Genomic DNA, 26,111 nt, shown 5'->3' with positions numbered 1-26,111 from the left:
GGGGGGGGGGGGGGGACTTCAATACGGTGTTGGATCCTTCACTGGATCGGTCCAGCTCTAGGACGGGTAGGAGGCCGGCGGCGGCCAAGGTACTGAGAGGGTTTATGGATCAGATGGGTGGGGTGGATCCCTGGAGGTTTGTGAGGCCGAGGGCTCGCGAGTACTCTTTCTTCTCCCACGTACATAGGGTCTACTCTCGGATAGATTTCTTCGTGGTGAGTAGGGGACTGATTCCGAGAGTGGAGGAGGCCGAGTATTCGGCCATTGCAATCTCCGACCACGCTCCGCATTGGATAGAGTTGGAGATGGGGGAGGTGCGGGACCAACATCCGTTGTGGCGGTTGGATGTGAGGTTGTTGGCGGAGGAGGAGGTGTGTAGGAGGGTCCGGGCAAGTATTGAGGGGTATCTCGAGGTGAATGATACGGGGGAGGTTCAGGTGGGAATGGTCTGGGAAGCCCTGAAGGCAGTGATTTGTGGGGAGCTGATATCCATCCGGGCACACAGGGAGAGGAGCGAGAGGAGTGAGAGGGATAGACTGGTGGGAAAGATGCTGGAGGTGGACAGGAGGTATGCAGAGGCACCAGAGGAGGGACTGTTGGGGGAGAGGCGCATCCTGCAGGCTAAATTTGATTTGCTGACCACTAGAAAGGCGGAGGCACAGTGGAGGAAGGCACAAGGGGCAGTGTACGAACATGGTGAAAAGGCGAGTAGGATGCTGGCTCATCAGCTCCGCAAGCGGGATGCGGCTAAGGAAATTGCTGGAGTGAGAGACAAGAGTGGGAATGTGGTGTGGAAGGGGGTAGAGGTGAATGAGGTCTTCAAGGACTTTTACGGGGAACTGTACCGATCGGAGCCAACGGGGGAGAGGAGGGGAATGGAGAGGTTCCTCAATGGGCTTTCTTTCCCGAAGGTGCAGGAGGAGCACGTGGAGGGGTTGGGTGCGCCGATTGAGCTGGAGGAGCTAGTTAAGGGGATCGGGCAGATGCAGTCAGGGAAGGCACCGGGGCCGGATGGGTTCCCGGTGGAATTTTATAAAAAGTTTGTGGACCTAGTGGGCCCCTTGCTGGTGCAGATACTCAATGAAGCGTGGGAAGGGGGGACTTTGCGCCCGACGATGTCGCGGGCGCTGATCTCGTTAATTTTAAAGAGGGATAAGGACCCCCAGCAGTGTGGTTCATACAGGCCCATATCTCTCCTCGACGTGGATGCTAAGGTCCTGGCAAAAATCCTGGCCACCAGGATAGAGGACTGTGTGCCAGGGGTTGTGCACGAGGACCAGACAGGTTTTGTGAAGGGAAGGCAGCTGAACACGAATGTGCGGAGATTGTTGAATGTCATCATGATGCCGGCGATTGAGGGGGAGGCTGAGATAGTGGTGGCGCTGGATGCAGAGAAGGCCTTCGATAGAGTGGAGTGGGAGTACCTATGGGAGGTGTTGGGGAGGTTTGGATTTGGCGAAGGGTTCATTAGATGGGTAAGGCCCCAATGGCGTGCGTGGCCACGAATAGGAGGAGGTCGGAGTATTTCCGGCTTTACCGAGGGACCAGGCAGGGTTGCCCCCTGTCCCCCTTGTTGTTTGCACTGGCAATCGAGCCGCCGGCGATGGCGTTGAGGGATTCAGAGAGGTGGAGAGGCTTGGTGCGAGGTGGAGAGGAACATAGGGTGTCGTTGTATGCCGATGACCTGTTACTGTATGTGGCGGACCCGGTGGGAGGGATGCCGGGGGTGATGGAGCTGCTAGCTGAGTTTGGGACCTTTTCAGGTTAAAAACTAAATTTAGGCAAGAGTGAGGTGTTTGTGGTGCACCCTGGAGACCAGGAAGAAGGAATTGGTAGGCTCCCGCTTAGGCGGGCAGGGGAGAGCTTTAGGTACCTGGGGGTGCAGGTGGCCAGGGACTGGGGGACTCTTCACAAGCATAACTTCACCAGACTTGTAGATCAGATGGAGGAGGAGTTCAAGAGGTGGGACATGCTGCCATTATCGTTGGCGGGGAGGGTACTGTCCGTCAAAATGACGGTGCTTCCGAGGTTCTTGTTCCTCTTTCAGTGCCTGCCCATCTTTATCCCCAGGGCCGCCTTTAGGAGAGTGACTAGCAGTATTTTGAGCTTTGTGTGGGCACATGGGACTCCGAGAGTGAAGAGGGTGTTCCTGGAGCGAGGGAGGGATAGAGGCGGGCTGGCGCTGCCCAACCTTCTGGGGTACTATTGGGCAGCCAATGTGTCAATGGTGCATAAATGGGTGATGGAGGGGGGAGGGACGGCGTGGAAAAGAATGGAGATGGCGTCATGTAGAGGTACGAGCCTGGGTGCCATGGTAACGGCACCGTTGCCGCTCTCCCCTAAGAGGTTTACCACAAGCCCGGTGGTGGCGGCGACCCTAAGAATCTGGGGACAGTGGAGGCGGCATAGGGGGGAAACAGGGGGCTCGATGGAGGCTCCACTGGGTGGCAACCATCGATTCAACCCGGGGAACAAGGATAGGGGATTTAGGGGGTGGCAAAGGGCGGGCATCAGCAAATTGAGGGACCTGTTTATTGGCGGGAGGTTTGCGGGCCTGGGGGAACTGGAAGATAAATTTGGCCTTCCCCAAGGGAACATGTTCCGATACTTGCAGGTAAAGGCGTTTGCTAGGCGACAGGTAGAGGGATTCCCTCTGCTGCCGTCGCGGTGGACGATGGATAGAGTGCTTTCGGGGGTGTGGGTCGGAGAGGGGAAGGTGTCTGACATCTATAAGGTAATGCAGGAGGTGGAGGAGTCGTCAGTGGAGGAGCTGAAGGCTAAATGGGGTGAGGACAGGTGCACCAGATGTTCGGGGAGTCCAGCGAACCACGCCCATATGTTCTGGGCATGCCCAGCACTGGAAGAATTCTGGAAGGGGGTGGCGGGGACGGTGTCGAGGGTGGTTGGATCCAGGGTCAAACCAGGGTGGGGACTCGCGATTTTTGGAGTTGCGGTAGAGCAGGGAGTGCAGGAGGCGAAAGAGGCCTGGCCTTTGCGTCCCTAGTAGCCCGACGAAGGATTCTGTTACAATGGAAGGATGCAAGGCCCCCAAGTGTGGAGACCTGGATCAGTGACATGGCGGGATTTATAAAATTGGAAAGGGTCAAATTTGCCCTGAGAGGATAAATACAAGGGTTCTATAAACGATGGCAGCCTTTTCTGGACTTCCTGGCTCAAAGATAGGTAACTTGGTCAATAGCAGCAGCAACCCGGGGGGGGGGTTCCTTATTGTAGTGTCTATTCTGTAACTTTATATTGTGTTAATATGCGTTGTTGTTAAAATGCTGTGTTGTTCATGGAGGTGGGGCGAATGTTTATGATTGTTAATATTATTGTTATTTTTGGTATTTTACTATGGTGCGTTATTGTTGTATAGATTCAAAATTTTTCAATAAAAATTATTTCAAAAAAAAGTGACAGGTTGGTGTGCCTCCAAGTTTGCTTTCCGCACACGTGTGTTAACCCTGCTCCTGAATTTCAACAAGTTACCTTGCAGCCCGGGGGCATTGATATCGAACAGAAAGAGTGTAAAACCGACTCTCTCAGCTTTTTGTCCTTGTATATAAGAGAGATGCATTATTGATATGGCCTCTGTTGAAGGCTGACATGGCAGAGAGTCCCGTTGTGATGATGTCGTCATCTCTCCTTTCAAATACCTTGTCCTGTACTATGAATAGCAAGTGCTGTCGTCAAATTGAAAAGGCAGGGAGCAGAAGCTGAGAGGGGAACCATTGAGTAAGCAGTACGAGAGCACAGGAAGATCTTTGGAGTGTTGGGCAGCACTGCGAGGAAGTGAGTCGGTGTTTACAATTCAGCTACAAGCTGAGAGCACATGGGAGGGAGGCAGAAATGTGATTGTTTTGTTTGCTCTGGTTCACAGCATTGTGAAAGACCTGCATTGCATTATGTGGCGAATCATTACATTACTGTGAGCTAATTAAGACTGATGACCTGTGAGTTCTGAGATGCTTGACGACTTGAGTCAAGCTGCTGGAGATGTTGCTTTGGGCACCGATCCACTGTTTGGGGGGGGGGGGGGGGGGGGAGGCTGTGGAGAGTGTGATTACGTGCTGTCGATCCACACCAAGGATGTGGAAGTGCAGTACCCTCCAATTCCGATGGGCGATGGCCTCCAGCTTTATGGCTGGTACAGCCAGGGTAAGTATCGTCTGAAATGGAAAGAGAAAATGGTGGCAGTACGCAGCAAGACGGGAAGCATCAGAACTTTGCCGCAGAAGGCTGTGGAGGCCAAATCACTGAGTGTCTTTAAGACAGAGATAGATAGGTTCTTGATTAATAAGGGGATCAGGGGTAACGGGAGAAGGCAGGAGAATGAGGATGAGAAAATATTAGCCATGATTGAATGGCGGAGCAGACTCGATGGGCTGAGTGGCCTAATTCAGCTCCTATGTCTTATGGTCTTACGATGCGGGCACGGAAATAGCAGATTTTCCGCAGTTTCTAGCCCCCCTCACTTTCTCATCCATCTTTTATCCTGTTTGCCCGGCACGTGCTCCGAAAGTTTATTTCTTAGTGTGCCGATAAACAGGAAGCAATCCGGGGGTAAAAGGGTGCAGTCGGATTCAAGGGCGCTCACTGAGGCGCTGAAAATGGTAACTGCAAATATTATCTGAGTAACAGATCAGAGACACAGCTTGCTGACGGGAAATCTGAGCGCTCATGCGGCCGAGCTGCAGATTACCAATAAGGGGCTCGATGAAAGGTAGGAAGAATCCTGAACATGGACAATGTTGCTTCCTCGACCAAAGCTTGTAATCAATCCTTGGAAAACCAGCTTTGCTTTGCGGCGTGTCAGAAATCTGGGAAAATTTGGAGAACTCAGAGAAAGAATATCCGGGTGATATGTCTGGCTGAGGGAGCGGAGGGTAAGGCTCCTGAGAACTGGCTGCTACGTTTCCTCAAGCTGGATGTTAACGGCGTTTCAAATCAGAAAGGGCGCACTGTCTCCTGTCATTGAGGCTGAGGGACAATCAACGTCCCGGGCCTATCACGGTTCGCTTCCACAATTTTACAGATCGCCAGAGAGTCCTGGAGACAGCGAGATGCGGTGGGACCTGGCTCTACAACGGGATGAAGATTTCCTTCTTCCAGGACTTTTCGACAGCGACGCAGCTGAAGTGTCGAGACTTCGCCAAAGTTGGGCGGCACGGTAGCACAGTGGTTAGCACTGTTGCTTCACAGCTCTGGGTTCCCAGGCCCCGGGTCACTGTGTGGAGTCTGCACGTTCTCCCCACCCCCGTGTCTGCGTGTGTTTTCTCCGGGTGCCCCGGTTTCCTCCCACAGTCCAAAGATATGCAGGTTGGGTGTATTGGCCATGGGTTAGGTGGGGTTACTGGGATGTGTGGGCTTACGTGGGGTGCTCTTTCCAAGAGCCAGTGCAGACTCGATGGGCCAAATGGCCTCCTTCTAAGTTCTATGAAACTCAAGGTAACTGGAATTAATTATGCCGTGCATTATCCTGTGACCCTAAAAGTGACATCCAATAATTCAGTTAAGTATTTCAGTGACCTGACGAGTTCCTTGGTCTTCGTTAAGTCCACAGAGGGCAAGGAGTTGGACTGATATTCTGCGACTCGGAAAATGTGAAATTTGAAATCCAGAGATGTTGTTATTTGACTGATTTCATTTGCAATTTATCCTGTTGTTTTAAAAATTCAATTTAGAGTACCCAATTAATTTTTTCCAATTAAGGGGCAATTTAGCGTGGCCAATTCACCTAGCCTGCACATCTTTGGGTTGTGGGGGTGAGACCCACGCAGACACGGTGAGAATGTGCAAACTCCACACGGACAGTGACCCAGAGCTGGGATCGAACCTGGGACCTCAGCGCCGTGAGACAGCAGGGCTAACCCACTGTGCCACCGTGCTGCCAGCATTTATCCGGTTTAATGGGAGGTGTTAACATTTGAGTGCTATAATGAATGTTGTTTTCTTCTCCATGAGTGTTCCGGGGGCTGTTATTATTATTATTTACGGTAGCTGTGTCGCGTGCTAATTTCCGTCCTCTTTTCTTATTATATCCTCCCTTTGATCAGAACCGAGTGGCGCCATTGTTGGGAGGTGGGTGAAGGATGCAGGTCTTCATGGGGGAGGGGGGTTCAAAATGCGGGAGGGACATTTGGCTCCCATTCCCTTGTTGGCCTTTTTCCTCTCCTCCACATTGAGGAGGTTGTCTCTCGATAGCAGTGACAATATGGCCGTAGGGTTCGCACTGGGCGTCCTCACCTTTGCCGAGGAACGTCCCTTCTTGTGGTCGCGATTTTCTGTATTGAGGCAGAGAGGTCTTTTATCCGAGATAAGAATGCTGTAGGGATATTCTGGTGTCCCTATGTGTGAGTTAAGATGAGGGGGATGCATTATGGCAGTTTGAATGTGGCGTGAAGAATCTATCCCTTTTCTCTGGTGGTCTATGCAATGGCGGTAACTAATTTTAAACATTGCTCTTGGAATGTACGAGGAATTTAGCTTAGCCTTTCAAAAGGAAAAAGTTCCTTTCTTTTCTTAAGAAGGAGAAAGTGAACATACCCATTTTACAGGGGGCTCATTTTGATGTCGAGGAGCACTCAGAGTTAAGGCGGGATTGGGTGGGGCACGTTTCTATTTGCCTCGTTCGCGATCAGCAGCAAGGGATGGCAATTCTGGTCAACACAAATATCCCCTTCAAAGGGGTGAATTGTGTCAAGGACAGAGGGGGTAGGTATGTGATTATTAAGTGGCTGGTACATGGAGACACAGCCTTGGTAATGAATGTTTATGGCCCGCCAATTTGCTCCCTGGAGTTTGTCACTGAGGTCTTTGGAGTTGGAGGGTTTTTCGGGTTGGAGATTTTAATTGTCATCTGAATCCCCTTGGTGAACAAGTTCCCGGTTACTGAATCACCGTGCCGCCCCTGTCTTGCTTGTTCCTATATTTGCAGCAATACTTGTTCTCAACAGTTTTGTTCTGAGTTTTCTCTGTTGCGTTATTCGTACAAAATTAACGAACTCTAATAAGAATTTTTTTTTAAAAAAATCATCACAATCTTCACCCGGGAAGCTAATATTTATCTATATTGATCAAACAAAATCAGCCGTACTCTTGCTTCTAAAACTGGGATGGCACAGTGGTTAGCACTGTTGCCTCACGGCACCGAGGTCCCAGGTTCAATCCCGGCTCTGGGTCATTGTCCGTGTGGTGTTTGCACATAAGAACATAAGAACTAGGAGCAGAAGTTGGGGAGAACTTGGGGCAGCAGGGTAGCATGGTGGTTAGCATAAATGCTTCACAGCTCCAGGGTCCCAGGTTCGATTCCTGGCTGGGTCACTGTCTGTGTGGAGTCTGCACGTCCTCCCCCTGTGTGCGTGGGTTTCCTCCGGGTGCTCCGGTTTCCTCCCACAGTCCAAAGATGTGCGGGTTAGGTGGATTGGCCATGCTAAATTGCCCGTAGTGTTAAAAGTAAGGTTAAGGGGGAGGTTGTTGAGTTACGGGTATAGGGTGGATACGTGGGTTTGAGTAGGGTGATCATGGCTCGGCACAACATTGAGGGCCGAAGGGCCTGTTCTGTGCTGTACTGTTCTATGTTCTAAGTAGACCGTCCGGCCCTTCGAGCCTGCTCTGCCATTCTATAAGCTGTCTTTTCGTGGTCTCAGAACAACTTACCCGCATTCTCGCCATATTCCGTAATTCCTTTATTTTTCAAAACAATATCTACCCTATCTTTAAATATATTCAATGAAGTAGCGTCTACTACTCCTTTCGGTAGGGAATTCCATACTTTAACCACCCTCTGAGTGAAGAAGTTCCTCCTTGATTCAGTCCTAAATCTGCTCCCCCTAATCTTGAGGCTATGCCCTCTTGTCCTACTTTCACCTACCAGTGGAAACATCCTTTCTACTTCTATCTTATCCATTCCCTTCAAAATTTTATATGTTTCTATTAGATCCCCCCTCAACATTCTGAATTCCAGTGAATATAATCCCAATCTACTCAGCCTCTCCTCATACGATAACCCCCTCAACACCAGAATCAGCCTAGTGAACCTCCTCTGGACCCCCTCTAGTGCTAGCACATCCTTTCTCAAGTGTGGAGACCAAAACTGCACACAGTACCCCAGGTGTGGCCTCACCAGCACCTTGTACAACTGCAACATTACCTCTCTACTTTTAAACTCAATCCCCTTCGCAATGAAGGACAAAATTCCATTTGTCTTCCTAATTACTTGTTGCACCTGCAGACCAACCTTCTGTGACTCATGCACAAGTACACCCAGGTCCCTCTGCATAGCAGCATGCTGCAGCTTTTTACCATTTAAGTAATAATCCGTTCTATTGTTACTCCTACCAAAATGCACGACTTCACACTTATTGACATTATACTCCATCTGCCAGACCTTTGCCCACTCACTCAATGTGTCAATGTTCCTCTGTAAGGTTTTACAGTCCTCAGTACACTTTGCTCTGCCACACACCTTCGTGTCATCTGCAAACTTGGATACCTTACACGTAGTTCCCAACTCCAAATCGTCTATATAAATTCTAAATAATTGTGGTCCCAACACCGATCCCTGAGGCACACCACTCGTCACTGATTGCCAGCCAGAATAGCACTCATTTATTCCCACTCTTTGTTTCCTGTTAGACAACCAATCCTCTATCCATGCTAGTACTCTACCCTTAACACCATGCATCCTTATCTTATGCAGCAGCCTCTTGTGCGTTACCTTGTCAAAGGCCTTTTGGAAATCTAGGTACACCACATCCACTGGGTCCCCTTTGTCTACCTTGCTCGAAATGTCTTCATAGAATTCCAAGAAATTCGTCAAGCATGACCTGCCCTTCATGAATCCATGCTGCGTCCATTCAATGGGACAATTTCTATCGAGGTGCCCTCCTATCTCTTTCTTGATAATAGACTAAAGCATCATCCCCACAACAGAGGTTAAGCTAACCGGTCTATAATTCCCCATCTTTTGTCTACTTCCCTTTTTAAACAGTGGTGTCACATTTGCTGTTTTCCAATCCTCTGGGACTGCCCCAGTGTTCAGTGAATTTTGGAAAATTACCGCCAGTGCATCTGCTATTACTCCAGCCATCTCTTTCAGTACCCTGGGATGCATTCCATCAGGGCCAGGAGACTTATCTATCCTGAGCTCCATTAGCTTGCCCAACACTTGCTCTTTCGTGATAGTAATGGTTTCCAGGTCCTCACCTACCTTCTTCTCTCGGTCAATTGCTGGCATGTTATTAGTGTCCTCCACTGTGAAGACCGATACAAAATATTTTTTCAATGCCTCCGCCATTTCATCATATCCCATAACTAAATGACCACTCTCATCCTCTAACGGACTAATGTTTACTTTCGCCACTCTTTTTAGTTTTATATAATTATAAAAACTTTTGCTATCTGTCCTTATATTCTGTGCCAGTTTTTTTTTGTGTTCTATCTTACTTTTCTTTATGGCTCTTTTTCTGGCTTTCTGCTGACCTTTAAAGCTTTCACAATCTTCTAGTTTCCCGCTGATCTTGGCCACTTTGTAAGCCTTCTCTTTCAATTTGACAGCCTCATGTATCTCCTTAGACACCCATGGTAGATGACCTCTTTTCTCCCACGTACGGCTTCAGCTGTTATGTTGTGTGTCAGTGACTTGCATTTTGGACCAGCCCACGGACTGCCTGGCAGGACTCTCTCGGACCACTGGAGCCGCTGTAAGGAAAGGCACGACCACTGGCATAAAGTCTGCCCGTTCAGCTCATTAAATGCTGAGAGGGGGAAGGGGAGAATGGGACAGGAGGGAGCAGATGGTGGGGGAGGTGAAGAGCAGGCCAGGAAGGGGGGGGGGGGGGGGGGACGTGTAGGGGAAGCATAGGGGAAGAGTTGTCAAGTCTGAAGTAAGTGTGTATCAATGTTATTCTGCAATGTGCCTTCGGCCTCACTGTGCAGTATTCCCTCAGCGGCGCAAGATAAATGAGTGCCAAGACAAAGTCAACATTTCCTCCTCGCTCCCCTCAGACGGTAAATTCACTGCAGCTCTTCACTGGTATTTGTCTGTGTCATTGACGATTAATTGGAGGCTGAAGGAAATAGAATTACACAGTGTGTGGATCAAATTGAAATGGCTGAAAAATGAGGCGGGTTCTCTTTCCAGGGATCTCAGACATTACAATCTAGACTGCAGCATTAAAGAGCCTCACAAGGATTCGCAGCAGAGTGTTAGCTATGGTGCAGTTGGCAGCGTGCTCACCCCATGTGTCAGACGGCTCCGAGTTCAAGGCCCACTCCAGGAGTTGAGCAATGAAAACAAGTGTGTGACTGTCGATGGTACCGACGTTCAAATCGACCATTAAAACCAAAAGACTCCATCGCCCCTTAGTGTTCAGGGATGTTGGGGTTAGGTGGATTGGCCATGCTAAATTGCCACTTAGTGTTCAGGGATGTTGGGGTTAGGTGGATTGGCCATGCTAAATTGCCCCTTAGTGTCCAGGGATGTGCAGGTTAGGTTACGGTTATAGGGTGGGGTGAGCGGACATGCATTGAATGCTCTTTCAAAGGGTTGGTGCAGGCTCGATGGGCCGAATGGCCTCAATCTGCAATGTAGGGATCCTATGATTCTACAAAATGTGGAAGAGAAGTAGGGGAGTTTAATATTTTGATTTGATTTATTATTGTCACATGTATACAGTGAAAAGTATTGTTTCTTGCATGCTGAACAAACAATGCATACCGTACATAGGGAAGGAAGGAGTGACTGCAGAATGTAATGTTACAGTTATAGCAAGTGTACAGAAAAGATCAACTTAATACGAGGTAAGGGCAGCACGGTGGCCTAGTGGTTAGCACTGTGGCCTCACGGCGCTGAGGTCCCCGGTTCGATCCCGGCTCTGGGTCACTGTCCGTGTGGAGTTTGCACATTCTCCCCGTGTTTGCGTGGGTTTCGCCCCCACAACCCAAAAATGTGCAAGCTAGGTGGATTGGCCACGGTAAATTGCCCATTAATTGGAAAAATGAATTGGGTACTCTAAATTAAAAAAAATATTTTAAAAAAACAATACGAGGTAGGTCCATTCAAAAGTCTGATGGCAGCAGGAAGAAGCCGTTCTTGAGTCGGTTGGTATGTGACCTCAAACTTTGGTAACTTTTTCCTGACGGAAGGAGGTGGAAGAGAGTATGTCCCGGGGTGCGTGGGGTCCTTAATTATGCTGCCTGCCTTTCTGAGGCAGTGGGAATTATAGATAGAGTCAATGGATGGGAGGCTGGTTTGCGTGATGGATTGGGCTACATTCACGACCTTTTGTAGTTTCCTGCGGTCTTGGGCAGAGCAGGCTCCATACCAAGCTGTGATACAACCAGAAAGAATGCTTTCTATGGTGTATCTGTAGAAGTTGGTGAAGGTCGCAGCTGACATGCCAAATTTCCTTAGTCTTCTGAGAAAGTAGAGTCGTTGGTGGGCTTTCTTAACTATAGTGTCGGCATGGGGGGACCAAGACAGGCTGTTGGTGATCTGTACACCTAAAAACTTGAAGCTCTCAACACCTTTTTACTTCGTTCCCATTGATGTAGACGGGGGCAGGTTCTCCACTAGGCTTCCTGAAGTCGATGACAATCTCCTTTGTTTTGTTGACATTGAGGGAGAGATTATTGTCATCACACCAGTTCACCAGATTCTCTATCTCATTACTGTATTCTGTCTCATCATTGTTTGAAATCCGACCCACTACGGTGGTGTCACCAGCAAATTTGAAAATCGAGTTGGAGGGGAATTTGGCCACACAGTCAAAGGTGTATAAGGAGTATAGTAGGGGGCTGAGGACACAGCCTTGTGGGGCACCGGTGTTGAGGATGATCCTGAAGGAGGTGTTTTGACTATCCTTACTGATTGTGGCCTGTGGGTTAGGAAGTTCAGGATCCAGTCGCAGAGGGAGGAGCCGAGGCCAAGGCCACGGAGTTTGGAGATGAATTTTGTAGGAATGATGGTGTTGAAGGCTGAGCTATAGTCGATAAATAGGAGTCTGACAGAGGTGTCTTTGTTATCTAGGTGTTCCAGGGTAGAGTGCAGGGCCATGGAGATGGCATCTGCTGTGGACCTGTTGCAGCGGTAGGCAAACTGTAGTGGATCAAGGCAATCCGGGAAGCTGGAGTTGATTCGTCCCACGACTAACCTTTTGAAGCACTTCATGATGATGGATGTCAGAGCTACTGGACGATAGTTATTAAGGCACGCTGCTCGTCTTTTTTTTTGGTACAGGGATGATGGTCATCTTCTTGAAGCAGATAGGGACCTCAGATTGTTGTAAAGAGAGGTTGAAGATGTCTGCGAATACCCTGGCAGCTGATCCGTGCAAGACCTGAGTGCTCGTCCGAGTACCCCATCCGGGCCAGTGGCTTTCTGTGGGTTGACCTTCGAGAAAGCTGCTCTGACGTCTGCAGTGGTGACCTCAGATACAAGTTCATCCGAGGCTTCTGGGGTGGAGGGCTCGCTCCCGCTGACCTCTTGCTCAAAGCGGGCATAGAATGTGTTGAGCTCATCAGGGAGGGTGCATTGGAGCCAGCGATTTTAAATGCCCTCATCTTGTTGCCCGTTATGTCTTGCAGACATTGCCATAGACGGCAGGGGTCCGTGTGGCTAGCCTGGGACTCGAGCTTGATCCGGTACTGTCTTTTGGCACCTTTGATGGATTTCTTTAGATCATATCTTGAGTTAGGCCTCAGATCAGCCATGATCTCATTGAATGGTGGGACAGGCTTGAAGGGCTGAATGGCCCACTCCTGTTCCTATGGTAGGAACAAAGCTGTGTCCTCAGCCCCCCACTATCTCCAGGCTGGCCTCTACAAGACAATTACTGTGCTGAGGCCTCAATCATGTGACTCTGAACACCATACTGTTCTCCAGCCCCATACTAACCCTTGTTATGCAGAAAACCCTAATGCTACACGTCTCTCTAATATACTTCCAATTGATAGCCCACCTTCCTAGTACTTAACTCTCCAATTGATAGCCCACCTTCCTAGTACTTAACTCTCCAATTGATAGCCCACCTTCCTACTACTTAATTCTCCAATTGATAGCCCACCGTCCTAGTACTTAACTCTCCAATTGATAGCCCACCTTCCTAGTACTTAACTCTCCAATTGATAGCCCACCTTCCTAGTACTTAATTCTCCAATTGATAGCCCACCTTCCTAGTACTTAACTCTCCAATTGATAGCCCACCTTCCTAGTACTTAACTCTCCAATTGATAGCCCACCTTCCTAGTACTTAACTCTCCAATTGATAGCCCACCTTCCTAGTACTTAACTCTCCAATTGATAACCCACCTTTTTGCCGCCTAAGCCTTCACAATGATTAACCCACCTAAGTATGGGAACAGTGTCAGAATTAGTGACGTTACGAGGCCAGAGGGCTGGGCTAATAATCAGAGACCTGAGTTTGAATCGCACTGAGGACTTAATTCCCAGATGGGGAATTTAAATTGGAATTTAAAAAGCTAACATGAATAATGGTGACAGTGCCATTGCCAGATTATCATATAACCCCATTGGACGCACTAAGGCCCCTAGGGAAGGAAATCTGCTGTCCTTATCAAGTCTGGCCTCCGAACTGCCCTCTGAAATGGCCGAGCAGGTTGTCACCAGCATCCCCCCAATTTACGGGTGGGTAGGAAAATCTAGGCCTTGCCGGCAGCATCATAGAATGCCAACAGTGCAGAATGAGGCAGTTCAGCCCATCGAGTCTCTGAAAGAACACTCCCCACCCACCCTATCCCCAGCAACCCCAACTAACCTTTTGGACACTAAGGGGCAAATTATCATGGCCAATCCATCTAGCCTGCACATCTTTGGACTGTGGGAGGAAACCGGAGGAACCCACGCAGACACGGGGAGAATGCGCAGACTCCGCACAGACAGTGACCCAAGCCGAGGATCGAACCTGGGTCCCTGGCACTGTGAGGCAGCAGTGCTAACCGCTGTCCCACCGCGCCGCCTATTTTTCTTACCTTGATTCCTCGACATCCACCAGCTCTGAGCAGCACAGACCACCAATCAAACAAGGCCTCGTGACATGGGGGGGTTCACACGTTAACTGATGAGGGCGGTATCTTTATTTCATCCTTATATTGAATTGTAGTTGGTACCCACGCGAACACGATCAAGTGATGATCAATCAACCACTTGATCATGTCTGGTGCATCGCCCCATTCACCACACAATGATCTGCCTGAGATTGTGTTGGTTAATAGAATATTTTCTGTTTTCTGCCCAAGTGTGTTTGTCTTGAAGCCTTCTCGCTTTCTAATTCACTTGGCAGCCGTCGGCAGTCAGAACAAGAGATAGGGATAGGCGCCAGGGAAATGTGGAAAGGATAATGGTCCTGTCTGAAAATCCATCAGCTACTCCCTGATGAGTAACCTATTTTAAATCCAATTAGACTGTGATTACAGGACGGGCCAGTACATTTGTCACCAGAGTCAGAATAGATTTAATGTACAGTGTCCCATCAGACTGGCTGAGGAAAACATTATTTTTAAATTTAGAGTGCCCAATTATTTTTTTCCAATTAAGGGTCAATTTAGCGTGGCCAATCCACCTAGCCTGCACATCTTTGGGTTGTGGGGGTGAGACCCACGCAGACACGGGGGAGAATGTGCAAACTCCACACGGACAGTAACCCGGGGTCGGGGTCAAACCCGGGTTCTTGGCGCCGTGAGGCAGCAGTGCTAACCACTGTGCCACCGTGCCACCCCGGCTGAAGAAAACGTGATGCATCAGTCCTCTGCTTGCCCAGACTGAAGTGTGCTTTCTCTCTCTCCCACACTGCTCCTTGCAAACATGCACACACAGGCAGCCTTGCCGCGCCTGGTCTAAACAAGTGGACCATACACCATCCAGTCTCACATCGCTGTTAAACATGTACACCTTAAACCTCACCATACTGATACGTTTTTTTTAAATGTTGAAAAAATTGCATGGAAACTTGCACAAAGCTATCTCTCTCATTCTCTCTCTCTCCCCCCCCCCCTCTCTCTCTATCCCCCTCCCCCCTCTCTCTTTCCCCCGCTCCACCCCACACCCATCCCGGTGGCCCAGAGAGGTCACGAGTCTCAGAATGAGTGGGTCTGCCTGTCGAGGAGAAATGTCTTCGCTCGGACGTTCCTGAATCTTTTGGGAGCGCTCTAAACCAGCGGAGCCATTGAGTGTATTCATTACGAGAGATTGACAGATTTTTGAGATCAGGGGCTATGGGGATAGTGCAGACACATTTGAGATAAAAGTTCACCCATCGCCTTGTTGAATGGAGGGGTTGGGTGATTGGAGGGGAGTTGAGATGAATCGCTTCTCTCATTCTATGATTCAGAATCTCTCATTAGACTGTTCTCGGCGTCGCCTCTCGTGAGCTACTTTCCATTTAAAAATATTTTTGTTAAGGTTTTGCAGAATTTTTCATAGTAAAACTGTAGTAACAATAATAACAAAACAAACTAGAGTGAACATTAACATAGTGCAAAAAGAGAATATACAATAACAATTAAACATTACCCCACGCGGGCCAGTCTTCCCACATCCCAATGAAGCACACACCCCCACCCACCCCACCCCACGGATTGCTGCTGCTGCTGCTGACATTTTAATTTTCCCCGAGAAAGTTGATGAACGGCTGCCACCTCCGAGAGAACCCTAGCGTAGACCCTCTTACGGCAGACTTTATTTTCTCGAGGCTGAGAAACCCAGCCATGTCGGTAACCCAAGTCTCTACACTCGGGGGCTTCGAGTCCCTCCACATTAATAAAATCAGTCTCCAGGCTACTAGGGAGGCAAAGGCCAAGACGTCGGCCTCTTTCGCCCCCTGAACTGCCGGGTCTTCTGACACTCCAAAGATCGCTACCTCTGGACTCGACACCACCCCTGTGTTAAGCACCTTGAACGTTGCCCTCACGAACCGTTACCAGAACACTCTAAGCTCCGGGCTTAACACATGCCCAAAACATGTGGACATGGTTTGCAGGGCTGCCCTTGCACCTCAGACAACTGTCTTCTACCCCAAAAAACTCACCCATTCTCGCTGCTGTCATGTGTGCCCGGTGGGCCACCTTAAATTCAATTGGACTGAGCTGCTTTCCATTTAAATTCGATGAAAGGAATTGTGGTTGATGCAGGAGAGGCGATGCAGGTGGATCTTATGCCCCCTTGACCAGGAGTGACATGTTGTTAAGAGACTGGCATGCTGGCAACGCTGACAAACTGCCTACCTGAAGCTGAGTGCTTGGCCAATGGCGTTGCCAACTGGGCGCTGAGGTACCAGAAGAGTTTTATGTGGTTCGGTGGTGTTTTGAAACAGATGACTCACCTAGAAGTTTAACATGCAATTTATCACGGCCGATCCACCTAACCTGCACGTCTTTGGACTGTGAGGGGAAACCGGAGCACCCGGAGGAAACCCACGCAGACACAGGGAGAACTTGCAGACTCCGCACAGTGACCCAAGCCGGAAATTGAACCTGAGAGCCTGGCGCTGTGAGGCAGAAGTGCTAACCAGTGTGCTGCCATGCCACTCCACCAGAATTTGTGATATTCCACCTTTGCCCCATACCCCTTCATACCTTTGGCTTACAAAATTCTATCACTCTTGGTTTTGACGTTAACAAGTTATCCAGTGTCGAGTGCCATTTGCAGAAGAGCGTTCCAAACTTCTACCACCCTTTGCGAGTTGAGATATTATTGTGCTGGAACTTCTGAAAGTTCCAACTTGAACTTTCTGAACAGTTCCCGGTCCGAAACTTCCCATCCAGCGGCCATAGTTTATCTACCCCATCTGTTCAACATGGTATCCAGAAACCACAATGAAATCACTCCTTGATCGTCTAAATTCTAGGCAATAGTTTGTTTATGACTTGATTAATAAGGGGATCAGGCGTTATGGGGAGAAGGCAGGAGAATGGGGATGAGAAACATATCGGGCAGCACAGTGGTTAGCACTGCTGCTTTGCAGCTCCAGGGAACCGGGTTCAATTCCGGCTTGGGTCACTGTCCGTGCGGAGTCTGCACATTCTCCCCGTGTCTGCTTGGGTTTCCTCCGGGTGCTCCGGTTTCCTGCCACAACTCCAAAGTTGTGCAGGTACGGTGGATTGGCCGTACTAAATTGCCCCTCAGTGTCCAAAAGGTTAGGTGAGGTTACTGGGTTATGGGAATAGGGTGGAGGCGTAAAAGATGCCCTTTCCAAGCACCGGTGCAGACTCAATGGGCCGAATGGCCTCCTTTCTATTCCAAATCAGCCATGATCAAATGGCAGAGCAGACTCGATGGGCCAAATGGCCTAATTCTGCTCCTATATCTGATGCTCTGTTCCATTCTGTTCAGGCCTAGTCAGTACACTCTCCTTTTCCTTATTGCTCAACCATAAGACCAGGTATCATTCCAGTAAATCTACACTGCACTCCTCCCAAGGCCAGTTTATCCACCCTCAGGTGTGTATGATGCCTGGTACGGTCAAAAAAATTAAAATATATATAAACCAGAGGTTTTACCACCATCCAGCGACCCATCCCCTCCACTCCAGACAAGGTTGGCAGAGACCAAGCGGACGCACATGCCCGCCTTGCAGGCTGCGCCACTTGGTAAGCCACCTTGGAGATGGCTGTGAGTCAGCAGCCTCCATGCAGGGAGAAAGCTGTCTTGAGCAGGTTGTGACTGACTGGATTTAGGAGCATTCAGTTCATTCTCGAGGCGTGACGAGGGCGTGTGCCTGCAGGCCCCTGGACTCCTGCAGTTTGAATCAAAGTTGTGGGAGGCCGGCGCACAGCTGTTTGTGACTCCTCATCCAGCCTTTGTCTGGACGCCTCCGACAGGCGTGGCTTCATTCCACTTAACTGCGTGTGCTCACAGAAGGATGCGACATATTGTGTTTTTAATGTGGGTGAATGTGCTTGATGCTGTCGCGAATATTACTCACTACAACAACATAAACAACTGTTTATGCTGCGTCTTTAACATCCCACGGCATTATGGACTTTGAGCCATTGCAGAGACCTTTGGCCAGATGTCTAAAAGCTTGGTCAAGGGGTGTCTTAAAGGAGAGTGAGGTTGGTGAGCTTTAGGGAGGGAGTTCCTGAGCTCGGGGTCCCTCGGGCAGCTGAAGGGACAGCGGCCAAAAATCAGAAATGCTGAAGAGGCAGGAATTGGAGGAGTCTGGAGGGTTTGGGGGGCCTGGACGAGGTGGGGAGCAATTTGTAATCAAGCGTAAGAAATTTGCAATCAAGGCTTTGCTTAACTGGCAGCCAATATCGGTCAGCAAGCCATGGGGTGAATGCAGGGTAGGGATCGAATAGTAGACGGTTTGCAGAGGGTCATTTGAACACTAGTGGAGGAGGCGAGAGGTATGATGGTGGAACTCGTGATGAAAAGTGATGCTGTGTTTCAGGTGGTTTTGACAAGAGCCATCATGTAGGTGAGCAAAAGGAGTTGGGAGGGGGACGAACGAGCTCAGGACAGATTCTGGGAAGACACCTGAGGTGAGGTAAGGATGCAGGAAGAGAAGCCATAGTGAGTGATCTCTGGCTACCATTAGATAGATTGGAATGGAACCAGGTGAGACGTGCGGCCAGCTGGATAGCAGTGGGGAGGTGTTGGAGGAAGAGGGTGCGGTCAACCATGCTGCAGACAGGTCGAGAAAGACCCTTGTTACAGTCGCATAGAATGCCATTGTCACTTTGAGGGCTGTTTTGGTTCTGTGGTGTTGCTACCCCAGTGTGTCTTTAACCCGCATGGGGTGGACAAATGACTGCGAGTTGGCTTTGTTTAATCAAACACTGTTTATCCACACTCGCACAATGTTATAGTTCAATGTTATATCAATCACTCCATCAACACAAGTCATTCTACAGAGTACTAATAGTTCATACTAGACCTTAACTTAACTTTTGAGTGACTAGCAAGTAGCAGACATGTATTGGCCTTTATCTGTGTGCTGAATCCTGTAGCCCTTAATGCTCAGTCCTTGGGCTGGCTCTGGGCTTCCTTCTATTGGTGGGGTGATGGTCTTGCGCGTGGTGGCCGGTGAAGATTATCGTTGCTGCTGCAGAAAGAGATTCTAAAGTGGTGCAGCACCTTTTAACCTGCTTGGATTTCGTGCCCTTTTGGGCGGTCTCTGGGTCATTGCCAATCAATTGATCAGGTCCCAATCACCCTGATCGATCAAGTCCAATCAGTGAGCACTCAGTGGCCATGTCTGCAAGTGTTGAGGGCAGACGGGCTTTCCGAATAAGGTGTCGCTGTGTCTGGTAAACAAGTGTGATTGACTGGATAGTTCCATTGTTCCTGGGATGGCCTGGAGATGGCCTTTTCCCTGTGTATTGCTAGAGTCTAGCCTGCTTGTCCTTGAGCTTGGCTAATTCTCCCAGCATCCTATGCAGGATGCCATCTTAGGTGGCCGCTCGGCCACTGTGGTAAGGGCAGAAACCTGACCAGAGGGATTCAAACGTGAGGGAGTACGGATTTGGGAGGCAGAGACCCGTGCAGGGGCTTTGGGGAGGAAAAGGAGATTGCAGACACGGACGAAGGGCGCCAAAGGGCTTTTTTTGGGAGGCGATGGTAACAGAAGTGAAGGATCGTGAGCAAGAACGATTAACCGATTAACAATATCAGCCAATGATGGAGCCAGGTAGATCAGGTGGTCAGCAGTTTTGGATGGAGGGAGCCGATGGATTGGTCTCTTGGGCAAGGTGAGCTGGGAGAGAGGGCATGAGGGAAACAAGCGAATGAAGTGTGTTCAAGGCTAGGACGTGGGTGAGCCCGGCGTTGTTGTCCCAGCTGTGGGCAGCTCAGTGAAACGTCTCTTTGGCGCGTTGTCCGGCTTTTCCGTCTCGGATGCTGAGTGACTGCTGTTTACCTCCACAGAGGGAAAGGTGCAGGTGACGAAAGAGAATGTGCAACTCTGTACCATGGCACCAGGGAAAGTGTTTGGCGAGCTGGCCATCCTCTACAACTGTACCAGGACAGCAACAGTCAAAGGTAGGTGCTAACCAGGGAGTTGGAGAGGGTTCCAGCAACCAGCCCTGCCGTCAGGATTGGGATCAGAGGGGCCTTGCGTGCGATGAGAAGGATAGTTGCTGTCCCGCAGAAGCCAGGGTGGTGAGGCGGAGGGCACCCATGGAAGCCAGGGTCACTATGGTGAATCGCAACAGCTTCCTTCAGCCTTTACCTGTGAAGGTTATACTGGATCTGCAGTAATGAGATGTTATGTTGATCAGCGCGAAGGTTGGTGAATGCCCAGGAATCAAACTGAGCCCTGGCATCTAGCAGTGCCAGGCTACTGCGGCGCAGTGTTGATCCAACGTATCATCAGAGGGACACTCTGATTATAGTTCCACACTCAATTATCCCTCATCACTACATCCGGTAGCTGGGTTTCCATCTTGCTCCCCAGACCATTCTTACTGAGTTCCTTTCGAAGCTGGTCTGACTTTATCAAAGACTCAACTTGCGTAAGTCTTTCACCATAAATAGACACTGCGAGTTTCCATGGGAACCATTCTTGTAAAGTGCTGATGAGCACTGAATGTTCGGACTGGAGAAATGTTTGGTACTAATATTCGACTGCCTGCCACATCTTCAATAGCAGCTCATTAAACAGGCTGATGTGTGTGAATCTCCTCCCTCATATTCACCAGTCCTTCAGGCCGTGACCATTTGGCCATACACAGGGTTATTTCCATCGTCACCTTGGGTTCAAATGCTGAGAGTCCTTCATTCAATGGATGAGAGGCCCTCGGATACTCCCTCTCTGAATGTTTAACCCAGCCACTGGTGTGGTGCTTCTGAAGGGCGGCAGGGTGGCACAGTGGTTGGCACTGCTGCCTCACAGCGCCAAGGACCAGGGTTCAATTCTGGCCTTGAGGGACTGCGTGGAGTTTGCACGTTCGCCCTGTGTCTGCGTGGCTTTCCTTCCACAGTCCAAAGATGTGCAGGTTAGGTGGATTGACCGTGCTAAGTTGCCCTTAGTGTCCAGAGAGGTGCAGGTTGGGTTACAGGTAAAGGGTGGGGGACTGGGTCTAGATAGGTTGCTCTTTCAGGGGGTCGGTGCAGATGGGGAAGGGATGGCGTAGTGGTATTGTCACTGGACTAGTAAATCAGAGACCCAGAGTAATGTCCTGAGGACCCAGGTTCGAATCCCACCACAATAGATGGTGAAATTTGAATTTAGTAAAATCTAATGAGATTGTCGATTGTCGTAAATACCCATCTGGTTCACTAATGTCCTTTAGGGAAGGAAATCTTCCGTCCTTACCCGGTCTGGCCTACATGTGACTCCAGACCCACAGCGATGTGGTTGAATCTTAATTGCCCCTCGAGGACAATTCGGAATGGACAATGTTGGCACAGCCTGCGACACCCACTTCCCATGAACAAATTTTTAAAAAATTGATGTCCGTGTAGGAATTCTGAGGAATAGATTTCCCTGGGATACAGACATCTGGCATGTGATGGATTGAGAGAAAGCTGGGCTCTGCAATGGCTCAGTGGCTGGGAACGATCTTAGTCTGGCAGTGCAAGCCCACCAAAAAAAGGAATTCGCCATAAAAGCCTCCGCGTCGTAACACTTGGTGCGAAGTGTGGAGATATTAATGATTTCTAAATCATTAGTCCCGCTGTCCCACCCTTCTCCTTTTAGTGCAGATCTGGTTTCATTTTGACTCAATCAACGGTGCCTCCACCACACTCTCAGACAGGGCATTCCAGATCCTAATCACTCGCTGCTTTGAGCGACAAACAATTTTCCTCACCTTGTCATCGATTCTTTCGACAATCACAGCTTAAATCGGAAACCATAGAGCCTTACAGTGCAGAGGGAGGCCATTCAGCCCATCGAGTGTGCACCGACCCTCTGAAAGAGCACCCGACCCAGGCCCACTCCCCCGTCTTATTGCCGTAAACCAATGCATTGATCATGGCCATTCCATCTAACCTGCACATCTTGGGACTGTGTGGAACAGTTTATCTCAGTCTACTCTGCCCAGACCCCATGTTTTGGGAATGTGTCTGTCTGTGTGTGTGTCTCTCTCTCTCTCTCACTCACACACATCCTCTCACATTCTCTCTCACAAACTCTCACTCTCCCACTCTCACACACTCGCTCTTTCTCTCACACACACTCTCAGTCTCTTTCACACACACATTCTCTCACACATTCTCTCTTTCACACTCTCACTCTCTCTCCCACTCTCCAGCTCTCTTTTTCTCTCTCTCACACACACACACATTCTCTCTCTCACATTCTCTCTCTCTCTCTCTCACATTCTCTCTCTCTCACACACTCACTCTCACAAATTCTCTCTCACACACAGTCTCTAACACACTCACTCTCACATACACTCTCTCTTTGACTGTCTCTCTCTCTCCCTCTCTCACACACATATTCTCTCTCTCTCTCCCAGGCTGTCTCTTTCTCTCTCCCTCTCTCCTCTCAACCTGCTCTAAGGCCTTCACATCGTTCCCGCAGTGTGGTGCCCAGAACTGGACACATTACTGCTATTGACCCTTCTACGTGCTCGCCATAGCTTTCTAACTCGCTGTTTCACTTCCCTATTTATAAAGCCCAGGATCACGACTGGCTTGTTAACCATTTTCTCAACCAGCCCAGCAACCTTCAACGATATGTGCACCTATACCTTTGCTCATGCTCTCTCCCTTTTGAATTATAACTTTTATTTAATATTGTGTAGCCTCGTTCACTCCACACTTCTCCGAATTAAACTTAATCTGCCCCAAGTCCGCCAATGCCGCCAACGTGTCCACATATCTCCTTGAAGTCCATCACGATCCTCCAAGCAGTTTGCAAGACTATCGGGTGATGCGTCAAGCTACAGCACTTTGAAATGCCATTCCAACGCCAGAAGAAACCGATCTAAGGTGTGATTGTCAAAACAAACAGCGGCGGGTGTGGCTTGTGGAGGGAGGGGAGCCGGTGGATTCTGTGCTGTGCAAAAGAGCTGCTACCTGCTCTTTTGCTCAATCCCGTGTGGCTGTACGCCACTTGTCCCTCGAAGAAGTTGAACGCTGACCGCTCGTGGGTCGCATAACTAGCTGAGGGCAACATAGGCCATTCCCTAGATTAGTTGGGCCAAGTGGACTGTTTCCGTTTTAAAACTCTGTGTATGACAGAGTTTCGCTGGCCTGCCCAGGGGTGTGGGACCCAGGCAGCTAAGGTGCAGATCGGCCATGATCTAATTAAAAACAATGGGAAAGGCTGAAAAAGCTGAATGTTCCGATATACTATCCCGACCGTAGCTGGCAGGCTAGGAACTTACCTCAGAAAAATATCTGAATCTGCTTATCTTTAATGAAGACTGAAAATGTGAAGGTAGGATCCTGCGTTAAACCAATTTGCTGAAAAGAAAATCTCAATCATGTATGATTCAATTATGGAGAGATCGTAAGGTAGAAACATCCAACGCTGGATTTCGGCAAATTCTGGGAATAAATAAGGGGCCAGTCCTTATCTGGAAGTGAAGACTTCTCACTAAGTCTTCATCAGAAACGCATCTTCAACAGGGTTGCACGTGACCCCGCCTCGCTCAGAAATCTGACCTGTTGAATTAGTACACAATCTAATTTAATTTGCCTTTGAAGGCACTGGAAAATCTTGCGCTCTTTCACTTGCCTTTCCTGGTTCCTGGCCTGCGGCTCCCGATACTCTGCAGGGAAACTTCCCAGTCCAGAGGAACGACGGGAATACAATTGAGTTTGGTTTCAGCAAGTGAAAGAGCGCAAGATTTTCCAGTGCCTTCAAAGGCAAATTAAATTAGATTGTGTACTAATTCAACAGGTCCCGGGGCCGAGATCAAATCCGGGTCCTCGGTGCCGTGAGGCAGCAGTGCTAACCACTGGGCCACCGTGCCGCCATCCTGGAAATAAATTAAAAACCTAATCTGGATATCCCAGCTGGCTCTCTGCCCCTCTTCAGGACACCCCTTACAGCCTACATCTGTGTGCAAACTTCCAATCACCTGCCTGCTATCTCCTCAGTGCAATGTCCCATTTTGGGAATTACCTTGGGATGTTTTGCTTCATTAAAGGTGGTGCATAAATGGGAATGTTTGCATTGATACAAGGGGAGTAAGACCAAGGAACATAAACGCACTCCCTCACGTGCCGTGCTTGCAGTATCCTGCTTTATCTATTATGATAGTATGGCCCCTTTAAGGGCCACGTGGCCAATCCTGGTCCTGTGGGTCGAAGCCTGCGATCCTGAGCCTATTGGGCACTAGGGCGCGGACCCCGGGTAGGGGGGACCATCAGACAAAGCCTGGGAATTGGTGGGACTTGACGTGTGTTAGTGTTGTGCTTATATATATCTTGCACTCCAATGTAGACATATTGGAGAATGACAGACTGGTATCTGTGCGGTTTTAGACATGTTATTTTTCTCATTTGCTTCGCAGCCCTCACCAACATCAAGCTCTGGGCCATCGACCGGCAATGTTTCCAAACGATTATGATGCGGACAGGGCTGATAAAACATGCCGAGCACATGGAGTTTCTCAGAAGGTGAGTGAGTGGAACTGCACGCCAGCCATGCCTGTGCCATGTACCTAACGCGTTCTGGGTTCTGTCCTGATTGCACCCCAGGCAGAAAGTTTCACTCTCCATCCTTCAGCTGCTAATTATTTCCCGGGATGTGGGCTCCACTGGCTGGGCCCAGCATTTACTGGCCGCCCCTAATTGCCCCTTGAGAAGGTGGTGGGTGAGCCGCCTTCTTGAGCCGCTGCAGTCCGTGTGGTGTAGGTACACCCACTGTGCTGTTATGGAGGGAGTTCCAGGATGTTGCCCCAGTGACAGTGAAGGAACGGCCGATATATTTCCAAGTCGGGGCGGTGAGTGACTTGGAGGGGAACCTCCAGGTGGTGGGGTTCCCAGGTATCTGCTCCTCTTGTCCTTCTAGATGGTAGAGGCCGTGGGTTTGGAAGGTGCTGCCTAAGGAGCCTTGGTGAGTTGCTGCAGTGCATCTTGTAGATGGTACACACGGCTGCTGTTCTGAGAGTTTTATGTTCTTTTGATAATTCCCAGGGTTCAGACTGGAACAGCTGCTAAAATCTGAAGGAAAGCTGACTTTTCCACTCCAGCTCCACGATTCTGCTCCCACCTCCCTGATGCTGCTTTATCTGTGCCATTGCCCTGGGGAACCCATTCCCCATCCAAATGCTCATTTCACAACAGCCCAGCTTTACAGGGTCAGAGTCAAGAGGAATTGGAGAACAGGGTGAGACACACAGACACACACACAATTACACACACCCTCACATATATATACACACACACAAATTACACACACCCTCACATATATATATATATATATATATATACACACACACACACCCTCACATATACACACACACATGTATATACATACATAGACACACACGCATATATACACATACATGGACACACATGCGTATATGCACACATATAACACACAATTACACACACTCACATATATATATATATATATATATATACACACACATGCATGTACACAGACACATATATATATATACACACACACATGACTCACATGCATATATACACACATGCGCACATATAACACACGCACACATATACACATGCACACATATACACATGCACACACACACACAAATATACACGCGCACATATACACACATACACGGACGCCATGTGGCACAGTGGTTAGCACTGCTGCCTATGGCGCTGAGGACCCGGTTCAAATCTTGGCCTTGGCTCGCTGTCCGTGTGGAGTTTGCAAATTCTCCCCGTGTCTGCGTGGGTCTCACCCCCACAACCCAAAGATGTGCAGGGTAGGTGGATTGGCCACGCTAAATTGCCCCTTAATTGGAAAAAAAATTATTGGGTACTCTAAATTTATTAAAAGAATTTAAAATATATATACACACACATATACATACGCACACATATATACACACACAAACACATATATACACACACATATACATACAAACGCATATACATACACACACATATACACACACATATACATACACACACATATACATACACATATATATACATACACACATGCATACACACACATACATACGCATATACATACGCACACATATACATACGC

At 49.1% G+C, this 26,111-nt stretch overlaps 1 protein-coding gene across 6 annotated transcripts in view; it reads left to right on the top strand.

Moving 5' to 3' along the window:
* The window catches only part of LOC119957316 (cGMP-dependent protein kinase 1-like), a 105,232-nt gene that overhangs the window by 59,815 nt on the left and 19,306 nt on the right, over positions 1–26,111 (top strand). For 5 of the 6 annotated variants that reach the window (XM_038785189.1, XM_038785187.1, XM_038785188.1 and 2 more), the window contains exons 3-4: positions 19,886–19,999; positions 24,430–24,535. In XM_038785189.1, coding sequence (XP_038641117.1) covers positions 19,886–19,999; positions 24,430–24,535 — 220 coding nt within the window. Of the gene's footprint in view, positions 1–3,702; positions 3,793–19,885; positions 20,000–24,429; positions 24,536–26,111 lie in introns of those variants that run through there. The other variant, XM_038785191.1, reaches the window with a different exon arrangement.

This window comes from Scyliorhinus canicula, chromosome 26, assembly GCF_902713615.1.
Source record: "Scyliorhinus canicula chromosome 26, sScyCan1.1, whole genome shotgun sequence".
In the NCBI taxonomy this organism is placed as follows: Eukaryota; Metazoa; Chordata; class Chondrichthyes; order Carcharhiniformes; family Scyliorhinidae; genus Scyliorhinus; species Scyliorhinus canicula.
The sequence above is the reverse complement of the archived record's forward strand: the minus strand, read 5'-3'. Positions and strand labels throughout refer to the sequence as shown.